This window comes from Drosophila ficusphila, unplaced genomic scaffold, assembly GCF_018152265.1.
Source record: "Drosophila ficusphila isolate 14025-0441.05 unplaced genomic scaffold, ASM1815226v1 contig_106, whole genome shotgun sequence".
NCBI classification, from domain to species: Eukaryota; Metazoa; Arthropoda; class Insecta; order Diptera; family Drosophilidae; genus Drosophila; species Drosophila ficusphila.
This window is the reverse complement of record NW_025063993.1, coordinates 1,813,763-1,830,310: the sequence shown is the minus strand read 5'-3', so window position 1 is coordinate 1,830,310 and position 16,548 is coordinate 1,813,763. Positions and strand designations below refer to the sequence as shown.

General features: G+C 49.4%; 1 protein-coding gene across 4 annotated transcripts in view; it reads right to left on the bottom strand.

Moving 5' to 3' along the window:
* Positions 1-16,548, bottom strand: part of LOC108093571 (teneurin-m) — a 127,765-nt gene that overhangs the window by 54,635 nt on the left and 56,582 nt on the right. For all 4 annotated transcript variants that reach the window (XM_043207448.1, XM_043207449.1, XM_043207451.1 and 1 more), the window contains exon 2: positions 3,625-3,804. In XM_043207448.1, the coding sequence (XP_043063383.1) occupies positions 3,625-3,804 (180 nt within the window). The remainder of the gene's footprint in view (positions 1-3,624; positions 3,805-16,548) is intronic.

The following is a 16,548-nucleotide window of genomic DNA, read 5'->3' as shown; positions in this document are numbered from 1 at the left end:
TTGTTGCGTCACAAAAAACGGCAGCCGAATCGTAGATCGAATGGATATGGAGTATACGGGATATGGGATATGGGATGTGGGCATGGTTCCGCCTCCATTAGCGCCACCTGCCTTCCTCCGCTGCAGATAAAATTAAAATTGTGCGTGAAAAGTGCAGGATAAAGGATACGCCACATATCCATTCAACGGGTGCCAGGCGAAGGCGCTCCGTACTTAGCAGGCATAAAATATAAATTACTACGCTGCGCCATAATAAATTTCAGTTTGTGTAAAAACGTTAAATTTATATACACTATACAGGGTTCAGGGTGCTGGGTTGTGGGTTGTGGGAAGGGGTGCCTGCCACACCGAAATGGGGCAAAAACCCATTATGAATGAATTTAGTAGCAGCAGCAGCAAAAACCAAAACGTGCCGGCTCTCCCTCTATCCGTATCTCCTGCTCCCCTTCCCCCTCGCTCCCCTCCTATTTATACAAATTTAAAGCACTTTCTGGGGATCCCCGAAACCATCCGAGGAGCGGAGGCGGAGGCGGAGGTCAGTTGAGGTTTCGGAAAAATGCCGGCAAATTTACGACTATTTCCATGGCTGGCAGCAGCGATAAACCAGAACCAGAACCAGTCGAAAGCAATAACGACCGGCCAATAGACAGTGGACTAGACTCTCGACTTTGGACTCCCGACTCCCGACTCTCGAGCTCCGAGACTCGACTCGACTCGCCTCAACTCGCCTCAACTGGACTCTGCAGAGTTGGCTGAAGGACACACGAGTGGGCGGCAGACAGGACAGACGCCGGGGGCGTGGCAGGCCTTAGTCTAGGCGCTTGAACTAGGCACTTCGAGCGGCCTTCTGGGAGAGTGGAAGCGAGCGGTCAATGACAGCGGAAAGTTTTTCTGCAAACTAACCTCGAAAGCGATGAAAAACTAAAGCAACAGGAGGGGAAGGTGCCAGGTGAGTGGGGAGTGGGCAGTGGGGATTGGGGAGCGGTTAGAGGGACAGACTGCCGCATCAAAATGCCGCAATGGCCGCATTGGCCTGTTATTATAATGAAAACGTAGCTGGCAATGGTGGAAACCTCACCGGAGAAGATGTGGGACTGGAAAGTTTAAAGGACAGCGGAAGCCAGTTACATTTGCACGGGCAATGCTCAGTCGTCCTTTTCAAGTGCGATTGTAGCCGGAGTGAATAGGTCCCCTCGCGGGTCATTAACAATTTAAGGTGCAAAGTACGGCCCAATCGGGTCGCGAATCTGACCAGCGTTTTATCAACTCTTTAAGGACAACAGGATGGGGAAGGGAATCGGGAATCGGGATCGGAATCGGGAGCAGCTGCCACTGGATGTGCAACTGAATCACAGCAGAGCACACTCTGCTCTTCCTCCCGTTCCCCTTCAATATGTGGACTTTTGTTTTGGAGGCTGCCCCTCCGAATGCTCGTTTTTTACGCGTCAGCTCTGGCAATTTATGCAATTTTTCTGCTGCGATGTACACATATATTTTTAACTCCTGGCAAACTTTTGTTTCGCTCCCCGATGGCCGGCGAGTGTCCGCTTTTGCATGCGTGTGTATCCAATCGTGCAGAATGCCCATTTTTATATGTATTTGCATATGGTGCATAAGCATTTTTTCATGCCGCCAACAGAGAAGCCCACGCAGAAGTTTAAAGCTTTATTACGGGAAAAGTTTTCCCGGAAAATATCGTAGGCCGCCGTCCCACCCGCCGCTCTTCCCTCTGCCTGCCTGCCTGCCTTCCTGATTCATTCATTCATTTGCAAGTTCGGCCGTCCTCGTTTTTCGGGTGCCAGAAGTCAACAAATAATATTTTCAATAAAAATTGGCACTGGTGGAGAAGTCGAAATGAAAATATCCTCAGCTCTTGGGCCCACAGAGGAGACGGAGATGGAAATGGAGTTGGAGTTGGAGGTTGGAAGAGGAAGTCCTGTGAAGGGCCGCTGCCAAATGTCATGTGCCTGTGTGAGCGTTTATGTTTATTCATACGTGTGCATGTGTGTGCCGGGCAACCTGAATCTCAATTTGATATAGAATTTAATCAATATTTGTGTTACGATGACAACGGACCCCGCTGGGCATCCCCCCCTGCTGCATACTTTGCGGACGGCAGGTTAGAATGTTTATCAATTTATGCACAAATGCAAATAGAATTTCATAAATAGTCATTTAATTGCACTTTCGCCCAGAGGAAGAGGGACGGCGGGGGTCGGCCCATAAACGATATGCAAAATGCAAATTGGCGGACAGAAAGAACACTTAGGCAGTGTCATGTGCAAAATCCATCTGCCGAATTGATGAGCCGGGGAATGTGTGCAACTGCCAGTTAAAGTGCTCTGAATTCCGTCCGAAATGCGCTCGCTTAAATTCATTCCGCAATCGGCCAGGACACGCAAGTTTTAAAAGCAGTTGCGAAAGTAAGCCAAGTCGCTCTAACAGCTCTAACACAAATGTCTTGGATAAAAAACGAGGGACGCACTCAGAGGCGGGGGAAATTATATGGCACGCAGCAAAATCAAGACAAAGCCTGGCATACATACGATAGCCGAGTGAGAGCGTGTATATTTGCACAATGCAGAAGGAAAACAAAAGCCAGCTGAAAGCAAATACAGAGCCGGTCCGAAAGTGTGCTACACAAATGTATGGTACTATATACGCACGAGACTGGATGGCCAAAAGAAGTGGGCGGCAGCAGGGTCCTTTGTTTATTTCCTTTCGTTACAACTCGCACTTTGTTGATGTTTCAGGGCGAGCGAACAAATGTATGCAGCTCACAGGCCGGCGGAATGCATCCATCTGAGCGATCCGCTCTTGGAGCAAAGGAAAGTCCGTTGATAAGGCCTCATTCAATTAATAGACCCATAAATGCCCGATGCCCTCTGCCCTCTGCCGCGACCTCGGACCGCTTTACAGCCTTATATCTTCCGACGGCCATTCGCCGCCATGTGTGAGCCGCAGTTGTTTGTCAGTTTTTCCGGGCTTCTATTTAGGCCCCTGCGGTCGTTTGGCTTTTTTCGGTTTGCTGGGCGCCGCCGCCATCGCTGCTGCCAACTATTTTCACTCCACTTTCGAATGTTTTTATCCCCAAAGCCCGCTTGCGGATATGCATAGAGCGAAAACACAAACAAAACCAACTCTAACCGAACCGAACCGTACTGAGCTGAACTGAACAGTTCTCAACTGAACTGAACTGGGGCCGGCAGAAAAAAGGCCAAGAACATTGTTGGAAAAACAATAAATGGCAAATATATGGCGGCATTTTAGGCGCACGGCGCATGGGAAACAAAAGAGCTGAGAATTTGCAAAATGCTGCGGCCTTTTCCCTTCCGCCGCGCCGGTTCGATTTTTTGTGTTTTGCATTTTTATAGCAATATGGCAAATGGAATTTTTGTGCACGATGCGAGCGCTAAACATTTAAATGAGTCAAGTGGCTTTTTGATGGTCGCCGCGGAGCGGGTTGGATTTGCATATGGCTGGAAAAATTGCTTTGCGGAGGCTTTTAGACAGTTCTGGGAAGGCGGGGGGCGTGGCCGAGCGGCACACTTTTCAAATGGGATTAGCATGTAGATAGTAGACGGGAGATGGCGATCTATTGGGGAATTCGGAAAATATACTCACTTATATTTCCACTGGGAATGTAAACGTTGCCCGATGGCGTTCGCACCAAACAGGATGGCTCAAAGTCACCGTCATTGAGATTGTTACCGGGTAAACGACCATTTTGCATGCGACTCATTGTCGGATTACGCGGCGGGACATCCGGGGGTGCCGTTGGAGTGACTCCTTCCAGGAGGAAGCCTGAAAATAGGTTGCAAAAATACGGTAGCGTTAGTCGGGCGAGCCACAAATATTTGTACACCAAGTGCCAAGTGCCTAAATCGAGAACCTATTTCTGGCTTAATTGCATTTCGGAGGCGGTGCTTCCTGGAAAAACATCCAGTGATAAATCACCGCCCCCTAGTTTTGCATTCACTGTGTGAATGGCGAAATCATTGCGCATTTGACACTAAAAGTATTTCGTGAATTTTTAAACTACAAATGGATTTAGTGGAGCCGTGACGGAGAGCGGGAGTAAGCTGCAATCAGTTCGCATTGAAAGGCACAAAAATCAGGCGAAAGGAACAAAATCGAAATGAAATTATTTAACAGCATAGAAAATTCAATTTGTCTCCCTCTGCAGTCCCTCTGCTTTTTGGGGGGCATGGTTAAACAAACAAGCCCGAATACAAATGCGATGGGGGATACAGATACAGAAACTGTAAAAACTGAAAATTACCAGGCAAAAGGCAATTTCCAAATCGAGTAACAAGATATAAATAAAAATAAGGGAAAAACATTCAAATGAAATTCAATTTGCTGCGCTCAAAAATTTCAATGCCGATGCGAAGGCGACGATGGAAATCGAGTGCCGAAATGCCTTTGATACTCACCCACACACAGTCGCACAGAGGGTGTCGGTGTGTGTGTGTGAGCCCCAGCCCCCCCAAGTCCTCTTCACTTCTTGCGCTGTAATAAATTTCAAAAGCATTCGCATTCACTCGCATAGAAAATTTTAAGCTCATTTGTAGGCTTAAAAAGCATTTCGGGGCGGGCGATGGGCGGAGAGTGCGGGAGGATTGGAGGACAGGAGGGGCGGACAGGATACTCCACAAATTCAAACGCCAAAAGCGAAAGAGGACAGAGCAGCGGAAAAAATGCCTAATAAAAGGCGGCAGCAAACGGAAGCGCCAACGGCCAAGGAAGAAAATTTCAAATTTGTTGAGATTTGCCGGGCGCGAAAATCGTATCCGTCCCCTTGTCCCCCATTGTCCCGTAGGCCCCCTCCCCCTCCCCCTCCTACCACGATATCCTCCTAATCCGCCCTCCAAGGACCCGGTGTGCGTGTGTGAGCTGCCGCTGGCTTAGTTAGTTAGTCCTGGCGGCTCCTTGCACAGCCTCCTTTGCCGTAATCGCATTGCGCTAGGCCGAGACAGTTCCCGTTTTCCCGTTTTCCCCCGTTTTTCCCCACTTTTCCCAGCTTTGTTTCCTTTTTGCGCCTCCTTTAAGCTGGACTAGAGGGCCTGGGGAATCTGTGCGCACAAGTGGCCACCGGCCTGGCTGTGGGAAATTTAAGCTGCGGAAAATATGACACCAACTTGTCTGCCCCGACGAGATGCTCGGCCTGCTGCCAGGATTGCCGCGGGGCCTGCGCATTATCGTTATAATGAAACGCGCCTCGCTCTCCCCCGAAAAAGGCGGGGGCAAGAAAAACAAAGGCGGGGAGGCGGAGGGTGGCAGGCGGCGGGATTTGGCGCCGACTGCCTGCCAGCAAAGATTATTTCACGCGGTTAAACACAGCGGCAAAAGCAGCCGAAGCACCCAGAAGTGGTTCCAAAAATGTTCCCTCGAAATTGGCAGCGGGAAAGTTGCTCTGCCGGTCATCTGTGATTAAAATTGGGCGGAGAATATTTGTGGACTTTTGTCTTTGCCTTGCGTGTAATTAGATTTCGGATTTAAGGCGCTTACAGTTGGAGCGCAGAAAATGGAAATTGAAAATGGCCGGAACCGGGTACCCGGTGCGTATGAGTGACGTGCTCCTGACGTGATTTTTCCTTTGCCCCTGCCAAGAACTCATCATTAGCCGAGGATGTACTTCTCGACGCCGCTTTGCCCTCCAATTATATCGTCATCAAGCGCAGAAGTTAAGCTAAAGTAGCTAACCAAGCCCCATTTGCAAGCACAAGCGATGGCGTCATTTAAACACACATAAGATACAAGGGGGCTGTGAGCAGAGGAGGAGGAGGAGGAGGTGGAGGGGGATTGTGGCGTGCGGCATGCATTAGTTTAATATTAAGCGAGAGCATAGCAAAAATGTCAATTCTGAAGGGTATATATTTCGAGCATGTTGGCACTTCCGATTTGGGGGGTTGCTCATCAAAAGAAACAACTTTTCCAAGGCTGTTTAAATTGGTTGCTACCTTTGAGAAAGTATTAATCGACTCTTCCAACATCAGAAGATCAAACTATCTGTTATTGCTGTCTTGACTTCCTTCATCAGGAACTAATCTACGAAGAGGTTTACCTTCTCAGTTTATAACGCACAATTTTTAACAGTGTGCTGGCATACTATTGCCCTACTGCTGGGTATCTTCTGGTCGTCCCATTTGGCCCGGCCAAGTCAAGGGCTTAGCCAAATGGCAAAAAGAAGACAACAACGATGACAATGGCCACGTTGGGGGCCAACGAAAGTGGCTAACAGAGAGAGGATTCTGCACTGGTCGTGGCTGCTGTCGCCTGTTTGCCTGCCAGTTGGCATCCACATCCACATCCGCATCCACATCCACATCCGCATCCGCACAGCCGTCCGCATCCCCATCCGCATTATATCCACATGCAGACAGGCGTAGAGGAGCTGCCATGAACCAGGAGCCAATGCGAATGCCAAGCGACCACTTAAAGCGCAGTCGGAGGCAAGAAGAAGGAGAAGATGTGGCGGGATTGCAGGATGGGGTGGCATGGAATGGAATAGAGTGGGAGTGGGAGTGGGATAGAGCGGAGGCTGTGGAGGCTGTCGAGTGAACAACGGGCCACTACTGGGAATGGCGCTGATAAGCAGCTTATCTTCATTTCTACAACCCCCAGCGTTTATTTTTCCCCTCCGCTGTTTGTTTGTTTGTGTTGCTCCTCTGCCGGCGCTTCTGTTGCCGTTGTCATTTTGAATGCGAATGCGTTGTAGTTGTAGCTTTGGCTGTTGTAGTTGCTCTTGCTCCTGCTCCTGCTCCTGCTCCTGCTGCTGCTACTGCTGTTTTCGGGGTACGCAAAATGTGTAATGGCATTTCGTCAGACGGAGCATGAAAAAGCGAGGCGGGCTTTACCGATGGCCAAGGGCGGGGGTGGAAAGCGGGCGTTGGAGGCCAAATGTTCCCCCAGTGAGTATGTGACAAAGCGAATTCTCCTGCTGGGCTTGCTTTGTCTCCGTCTTCATCCCTCTTTTCGGTTATGCTTTTTTTCGCTTGCATTTTAATGCTTTTATAATGCACTCAGCGGGAAAAAAGCCAGCCACAAACCGAAATGGGAAATCAGCGAAAACGGCAGAAGTATTTCAGAGGTTCCCCGTTAAATTGAGGAACATTTGAGACTATCTTCAATTAGGGAAACGAAACAATCGGCCGGAATGAAAACCTCCGAGCGGCACGTGTACGTATATGCGCCGCCGAGGGAAATATGTTAATTAAATCAGAAGCTGGCTGGCGGAGTGCGGGCCATCGAAAGGCGACACCAGCTGCTTGTGGCATGCCGACAATGGGCAGTGGGGCACTAAAGGCAGTGGGGCAGCGGGGGGCATGCCAACACCTTCGGCGGCAGCAAATTCTTCTCCTCTGCTCCACTCCGGCTCCCTTGACGAGAGAGAAATGTAAAACACTTTCGGTATGACAGCTGAAATGTCAGTTAAGCATGAATTGCTGCCAGCAGAGGGAAGAAGGCAAGAAGGGAAGAAGGCGAGAAGGTGAAGTTGAAGCTGAGGCTGAAGCTGGAGTAATGAAAACGAGGCGAAGGTCCTGAGAAGGTCCTTTCTACGGTCCCAGGTGGGCGGGCTTAACTGACAACTGCTGAGGCGCTCCTTAACTACAGTTTCGTTCTGCAATTGTCCTGCTGCCCTTTTTGCCGGGGTTAAGTGAGTGAGAAGCGAAAGATAAAGACGCCAAGCGGGAAATTGCATTGCAGACGGGCCCCGGAAGAGGTGATGACAATCGCTTAATCGATGGAGAGTCCTGTTTTCTAGCTCATTACGTTGCAGCATAACCCCGTGCAACATCGATAATAACAATAATCCAGAGAGACAGCTATGATGACAGGTAAAAACAGGGGGACCGCACACGATGGCGGTGCATAAACGCAGGTACATATGTGTGCCACGCTGCGTATGCGCAATGTGATGCAGGGAGAGTGCTATTTTTTGTTGTTATCCCGTTTCTGTCCATCGAAAAGGCTGCCGTTGCTGGCGTTACCGCTGCTGCTGCCATTTTGTTGATAAGCAGCAGCCACAGGCAGAAGGGCAGAGGAGCAGAAGGGCAGATGCACAGGGGAGCAAACAAAAGGCGCCTAAGCTGACAATTGGACGCTTTGTTTATGGCGTGTCTGTGTATTAGGCCCCGGGTGTGTGATTGCATCCAGTTACAGGCCGAATTTGACCTGCCCCCCCACCCCGTGACCTCCCCCTCTCCTCAGCAAAGGTAGCAGCATAATGCGGGCCATCTGTATGCGTGTACGCGTCTCTGTTTATGTTTGCACCAACACAGCCACGCAGCTTTGTATCTCGGTGCGAGTGCTTGTGTGTGTGTGTGTGTGTGTTTGCACCGCCTGCGCTTGACATATAAATAGAGGGACACACACACACAGTCGCACATAGTTTTCAAAGTTTAGTGGGGAATTCCTCGTGCTGGACTTCCTCGTTCAAGTAATTCCTTTGCATAGGTGAATGTGTACAGTTTATTAAATTTGAGTCCCAGCCCAAAGTGAAGCGAATGCTCAAGCTAAAGCTAAAGCTGAATCCGGATCCAGAGCCTGCCCAACTATTTGTGTCGCCTGTCATGTACCGCCTCCCCCACCACTCTCTCCCACACACACTTACACACACTCACTATCACACATGCAGACCTGCCCATTGTGCGTCATTTGCAAAGCCCTGCGCATCCACAATCTTTGTTTGTCAAAGTTTTGCGCTCGCCTAGGAGATTTATTTAGTCGGGCTCACAAAACTTGGATTTACTTCGACACAATTGTCAGCTTAGTCACGTTTCATGTGTCGACGGATCCTGGCGACCGGGATATTCAGCTGGCGAGTCGACTAAAGGGGGGACCGGGGAACTACGCTAATGCTAAACACGACATAAAGGTAAAAAGCCAGAGGCACGCGATGCGAATATTTTAACGGGCCAAAAGCACCAAAAGCACCTTCGCAAAAAGAGGGAGCTGGCGAAGAAAAACAAGAACTTGACGCTTTGTTTGCTTTAGTTTCAATTTTGTGAGCTAGTTAACCTCAGCCTTGTTTTTCGCTGCTGGCGAGGATCAAACTTTGATTCGAGCCTGTTTTCCGCGCAGCCCTGCGGGAAGGCGTGTCCCCGCCCCTAAAATCCTTCTGCAGCTGCAGCGTACTTTGCGGCGGAGTTAATCAAATTTCAGCAGTGACCCGGTTTGCTTAGAGCCAGCCAGCCCACCCAAAACTAACTCCGACGGATTTTGATAGTCTCGCCCGCCAAAGAGACGCTGCTTAATTGATTTTGCGGCATGCAAAGTTCAGCAGCCGACGCCCCGAAACCGCAAGCCAGCCGATTCGAGTTCACTTTTTTCGCCGGCCCGAAGTCTCCTACTTAGTGGCAGGTGCAGCCCTTCCTTTCCCCGCTAATCCTATTAGACGCTGTCTCAACGCTCGGCGCTCAGCTCTGTGTGTCGCGTACTTTGCGGTTTACTTTGCCGTGTCGTGCCTTCCGCTGATGAGAAGGTGTAGGCTGCGCCACCCCCTTTGGCCAGCCCTAAAAACTCTTTAAGCCTTAAAGCGGCAACGCGATTGCGGCCCTGGCATAACTTCTGGCTCTTTGTCAAGCGGGATCGTAATAAACGTCAAGTGACAGTTTCGGAAAATTGCAAGTTCTGAAGATTTATTTGCTCCGACGCAGCCCAGTAGTCAAAAGTTTTCGGGCAAATGAATGGTGGAAAAAGCAGCGAAACTGAAATCTAATTTAACGCTTTATTTGACACATTTCCCAATGCAAGTTGCCAGTGGAAGTCGCTGCAAAAGTGGGTCGGTCCGTTCGCCCGGCCCTTCGTCGGTCCCTTGGCTTTTGCCACTTGATTCGCTGGAAATTACCCCGAAATTATAGGCGTGTGTGTGTGTTGGTGAAAGAAGGAAATGCAGCGAAAAGTTTGCCCCGAATGCCGACCGAAAGTAGGCTATAGATAACTGACATTTGCTTGCGGCTCATTAACATTTCAAAGTGGCAGCCAAGGGGCCAAAACACACTCTTTTCAGGCCATTTCATTTCGCTGCTCCTCCTCCTCCGACGACGACGACGACTTCGAGCCTCGACTCGCCATAATTCACGGCGTGTCAGGCGTGCTTAACCTTCTTCGCTCTACGTGTCGTAATGCCAGCCGAGGTGCTTGACATTTTTCGCGAACGCCTTCAGTTATGCAACACATTTCGGTGCGCGGGCGGAAGTGCGAAGGCAGCCATTGTCTGCCGCTCTTTGGCATCCGCAACACAAAAGCCTACAAACAAATTAAGCAGAAAATAAAGCTTTATTTGTACGTGTGCGGGAAATTTAAAAGCAAGTGGAAAAGCGAAAGAGAAGAGCCCAAAGCAGAGGAAAGCCCGCACTTGCCCCAGCCCGCCGCTCTTGCAGTCGTCGGAAAAGTGCAGGCAGTTAAGCACTTTTGTCTCAATGAGTGTCAACAAGCGACCCGAGGAGGCGACGCGACACAAGTCAAGTGTGACACGCCCATGCGGGGCTATACAGTGGTGGCCAAGAATGAAGGACATATCACTAAAATAGTTGAAAGTCTCTTAAGTTAAAATTGTTCTTATTCAATCAGGGTTCATAGCTCTAGCTACTTTAGCAACAATATTTCAAGACATGAAACGTAATAACAAGTATATGTGATTTAGTTGCTATAACTAGTTTTCGCACCGCTGCTGTACGTGCGGGTGTGTGGACTAAATAGAGGAAAAATAATCGCTCTATTAATGAGCCTCGGGCCAAGTGCAACAAGCTGACAACATGACCTAACCTAACCCTGCTATTTGGCTCGGTTTCCCTTGCATTTGTGTGTATTCGGGCCACTCGAGGGTTTAGTTTTGCGGCCAGATATGGTCTCCTTTTTTCTTTTCTTGGCGAACTCTTTCCTTTGTTTTCCCCAAACAATGGCCGTTAGGAAGAAAGGGCGAAATGGGAAGTGGGACTGACTCTGAGATAGAAACAAACAACTCTGGATGCCTTTACAATTCCCAACCGGTTGAAGCAATTAGAACGACTTTAATGCTCTCGTGCTCGTATTTTTTCCGCTCATGGTTCAAAGGAACTTTTCTGTTTTGATTCAAATTCTAATTGGATTCCATCTTTGGCAGCCATCTCATTCAATTTGCCAGCTGACAAAAGTTGCTATGCAAACGCGAAACATGAACGAAGCTGGGCAACAACAACAAATCATTATTGAAGTCCAACAACAAAGCGGCGGAGAGTGGAAAACTTCTCGTCACGTGGGGCAAGCATGAGAATAATGCGAGTACATAGAAAACTTTTCGGGTGAGGTGGGGTTTCTTTCCCTTTTCTCTTTTCTCTGTTTTTTTTTTTTTTTTGATGGAATGTCTGCCATGTATACATTACAAGTTTCGCGTTACAAATGTGGGAAAATCGGAGAGGCGGGAGGAGGGAGGAGGGAAGGCTGGGGGCGTGATGGCGCTTCTCCCATCTCGGGGCAACTTTAATTGGAGCGACTTGAAAGCGAAGTTTCCATTCTATTTCCATGTCGCCTTTCTACTCTCAATTGCTTCTGCCCCGGTCAAGTGGTTCTTTGTGTAGATTTTCAGCTTTGAGCTTTGTCGTTCTGTTTATTTATTACTCGCTCCGATGGCAAAAGTCCCTCGGACGGAGGCCCTTCTTGAAGGCCCTTCATTTTCCCTAATATAATTTAAATTTGTGCACTGCTCTTTTCCGGACGCCCTGCAATCCTCTCCGGCTTTTAGTGGGCTTTGGAGAGTCGTTAAATTTTTGAAGTTCCTTTCCGGCTTCGCTTTGGACTGGTTCTGCACTCTCGAACTGACCCTGCTTAAATGGGGAAGTTGAAGTGCTCCCAAAATTGAAAAGTGGCGAAACTTTCAGTTTCTTTTTTCCTGCCTTCAAGGGGTGGAAACTTGCGGTTTTATTAATGTTTCTGCTTCTGTTTCTGAGCCCGAGCGTCTTGAGGAACTTTTGCTTCTGCCCGGAATTTTTCAAGTCTACTTCTGCCTGCTGGTGTTGTTTTCCCTGATGATCCTGCCTGTGAGCTGGAAGCAGGAGCAACTGCAAGCGGAAAGTTTGTTCCTGGTAATTATGCTTCGTGCGGAGAGCAGTATAGAGCAGTGAAGTTTGCCCTGGAGAGGCTGTGTGGCATGTGAATAATGATGTTGGCGAGCGGAAAGTGGAAGGCGTACTATGTGACCGGGCAGCAAGGACACGCCGATTCCCTCTAATTTGCCAGTCCAATCGTAGCACCCAATTTAAGAGGCTCACAAGCTTTGATTGCTTTTTTCGAAACAGAAATAATTTAGCAATTAGGCCGTGCCGCATTTTAGTGCCAGCACACACGGCTGCACAAACAATTAAAAATAATGAAAACCGCAGAGCAGCGAACATTAAAGAAGGAGCTCGGCCAGCGCTGCTGCATTATGTAAAGCAATTAAAATGTTGCAGGGGCTGAAATGCAGCATAACTTGAGGCGCACACACACACACACACACACACACGGCCAAACAAACAGTTGACTTTTAATGGCATGCAAGGGGGCGAGGGGAGGGAGAGGGAGAGGGGGAGGGGAGCAGCTGTGCTCCTAGCCCATGATTAAGGAAATTGTTGAAAATGTTAAACAAGCCAGCGACGGGGCGACACATGCCTCTTCTGCCCCTTTCCGCGGCTCCCCACTTGTCTGCTCTGCTCTGCTGACCTGGTAAAAAATCTATAAAAATGCAGCTAGGACGGGCGCCTGCTGTTAGGCAACATATTGCAGTCAAGGCCTCGCTGCGTGCATTTTTTAAATGCTCGCCGCTTCCTTTTCGTGTTCGCCGCCCCGCCACCCACTGCATGCCGCCGCCAGCCGCATGTGGCACAAACGGAAGCTGCTGTTTGGCTCGCATAAATAATAACAATGGCAGGAGACGGCGGGCGGAGGGCGTGGGCGATGGGCGATGGGCGGTGGCTAGTGGGTGGTGGGTTAGTGGGCGTGCCCAAATACCAACACGTGTAGCAAGCTGGCTGGCTGGCTGGCTGGCTGGCTCTGCAGCCTTTATTGAAACTATTTTCACAGAGTTTAAGTCGGAGCGGGTGTATCTTTGTGTACATGTGTTCCCGGGTGTTTTCTATCTTGTTTAAAAATTGTTGGCCATTTGGGTGTTGGTGCTGGGACATGTGTTTACCCAGTTACTTTGGCTTATTGGCTTCACCTGGCAGCTTTAAAGCGAAAGTGAGCTGGCCGGGGAAAGCGGAAGGAGGGGCGAAGAGAACGAGTTTGCTGCTCTATCCATTAATTATTTGAGCCATGTTGTGTGTGGAGAACAATTCCCAGTTGGGCACAATTCAAACTCACGTTGCGAGACTGCAGAGTCAATATGGAAGTCATCAAACATACCTGCAATAAAGAAGAGAAAGCTGGTGTGAGAACGAGGGAATTTCCTTAAGTGAACTCTGAAAACCTAATTCAGAAAGGGCAGTCCGTCATGTCATTTTAAATTCCGTCGACTTTAAGTGGGCGAAATTCATTGCTGCTGATTGCTCGTGCAATAATTTAATTTGTTACACATTGCGGCTAACCGCATTTGGTTTATTTATTTTATTTAAGCCTTGCACTTGTTTCTTTTGGGCGTTTTGTGCCACTGTCAGTTGCAGGAATCGCTTCACACCATTTTATTGTAATGCATTGCAAACAATTGTTGTTTATTTTCGAATGTGTGGGCATTTATAAATATGAACATTTTTGATGAATTTTATTTAGCTGGCGAACCCTGTTTTTGGCAGCAAATACTATGGCCGAGTGACACTAAGAATCACCTGCATTTATTCACGCGGAAAAATAAATGGGAAAATAAAAATCTGCGCCTGCATCTGATTGAAAAATGTTGAATTATCCAAAATTCGTCGCCCGGACTTTCAAACTTTCGTTTTATTGTCCAGCGAATATGGCGCAAATTAATTTAAATGTCTTCCTAATGAATGCTTACAGCTTTCATAACTCTTCTGCCACTATTGTTATGCTAAAAATGGAAATCAGTCCAGTCCGGCTTGCATAACACGAGAAGTGAGAAGAAATTAGCTGCAGCCAACGAGATGCCTCATCGATATCAGCGATACCAGCGATATCGCATGGGAGTGCGTTTCACGAGGGATGTCAACTGTCATGTTGCCTGACACTTGCCGCACCGCTTTTTGTCTCTATTTCCCCCTGGCCACTCCCCTCCCCTTTCTTCAATCCACTGCACCGGCCAATTATCGTTTATTTATACTGGAGTCTGTGGGTCGCGCAGCGTGAAACTGTGAAATGGATTTCGAATTGATATGCAAATGCTATCGCGGGGAGAAATTCGACTGAGTTATTTGATAAAAATGCATTTCCCCCGATTGGCGCACAGCAGGTGCTTCTCCGGCGCGGCGGTTGCATAAGCTGTTGCAGCTCAACCTGTTGGCCGCCCAGAAACCCAATCAGAGCTGCTCGGGCCAAACATCCATATCAGGCCTCGTCAGAACAGAGGAATCTCTTGGCAGCCCCAGGAAATCAGCGATTGCCGGCTCTGTTCTGCGTAGGAAGCATCCACGAATGCGAATCTCCTCCTGCCACTCCCCCTACCCTCCCCCTCCGCCTACTTGACCCGTCCTGCAGTCGTGTACAGTAGCCGCAAGCACATGTCAGACAAGGAACTGGCAGCGGGAAACAAGGAACACGAGTCGAGGTCTCCGGCTAATGGCTTTCTGCCTTTTCGGCTTCGAAAGCCGCGACTCGCCGTTGCCAGTTGCCAGTTGCCCACTGCGAGTTGCAAGTCCGACAATGCGAGGCGTATTCACATTTCTTGCTTATGCAATGATAATAAAAACGCAGCACGAGAGGCGGAATGGGAAATATAAATGAAATAAATTACTGCGCAGGCGCAGCGGACGAAGCGGACGAGCGGAGCTCCGAACAATGACCACGCCGGGAGGAGCAGCAATTTGAATGAACGTGCCTCCGTGTGTTCTCCCCCTTCCCCCACTCCCCCTTTTGAAAAAGATGCTGGCGTGAGGCGATCGTGATAAGGCAGTCGAGTGGGGCCGTGTCACGTGGCCAGCTCCGTTCTCATTTGAATGCGCGACTTGTTGGAGGGCCGGAGGACGAGCGACCGCCTTCATGCAACTCCTACGGCTTCATTTGCCATTATCTTGTTGCAGTTGCAGCTCCCCGCTCCCCGCTCCCCGCTCCCCGCTCTCTGCTCCCCCTTCCCTCCTCTTCGGAGGTTAGTTAGTTCGCTTTAATTTATCGCTGCAAACATTTCGCAGACATCTTCCCTGCCGCAACTCCTGCTCCTTTGCCCCGCTCCTGCCGCCGGTACACCTACAATGCCACGGGGCAAGTCAATTGTCCAGTTGCTCCGCCATCATAAATTGCGCCCGCCCTTCTCTTTTTGGTCTTCAGAATGCATGCAAATTTGACGCGCTGCCCCTTCGACCTCCTCGTGCTGCCCCGGCTACTTTATTTGCTTATTGAGTTTTATTGTGGCGGTCGCTATCTGCTGTTGTTGGGTTATCATTATGTTTATTGCGGCATTACCGCAGTCATTGTTCGCTCTCGAGGAGGAGCCGCGTGGGTTCAGCTCCCCGCATTCGGAGCAGCTCGAATTGATCTTTATGGGGTGCGATCTTCTTGGGCGAGTGGCCCGATTTGGCAGACGCGGCAAGACTCGGCAAGGTGGCCCAGATTTGGCTGCCCTACACTTCCTGCCCATGTTTCTCTGTCAATTTGAGAGTTCATTTGTATGCCAAAGCAGTTCCGATGGGCCCTCCGAGGTCCTGGGCCAAGTCGACAAATACAAATGCAGGCCGGCTTATCTGCACATGCCAGGACTGCAGGACTGCAGGACTTGGCAGTGTTTACCACTTGCAGCGCACTTTTGTTGCCCGACTTCCGGTCAACGAACTAAACCGTTTCCGAGCAGCCGGGGTCCGCCCAAGGATTTATGCCTTATGCTCGGGCCGTTCCGAGCTTATAATCTTGCCACTCGAATCGCTAAGCAGCAGCAGCTGGGGCAGGAGATCCTTCACTCGACCACTACACAGCTGCACTTAATTTAGCCTTAATTAATTGACCTGCAGTGGAGTCGAGTCCTTCCTTCCTTTTACTTCTTCCCGCTCCTTGTTCGACCCACTCGAAGCCTCCTCCTTTTGGCTTTTAGCGTGGCTTGCACATTTTTTGCTTCCCGGTTTGCGCAAATGTTTTGTGTGCATGCAAATCGTTCATTCGCTCATTCCGCCATTCCGCCATTCATTCATTCATTCAGTCAGTCGACCATTGAGGCGGTTCGTGGTCAGCTCCATTCAGCTCCAAGTGGCGGTGCCAACCACTCGAGAGGCCCACTTGAGCGAACCCGGCTCATTTCTTTTGAATTTGAACTTTATTTCTATACGAGTATAGCAGTTCCTCCCGCGCGATTCACGCATTGTTGTTAGTTGGACTCCTGATGGCAGTACTGATAAGCTGGCTCTTAGTTCCCGGGCTTAAGTGTGTACCTCCGCTATCCCCGCAGAGGATAGGTCGGAAATCGATAGCCAAATAGTTAACATTTGTTCA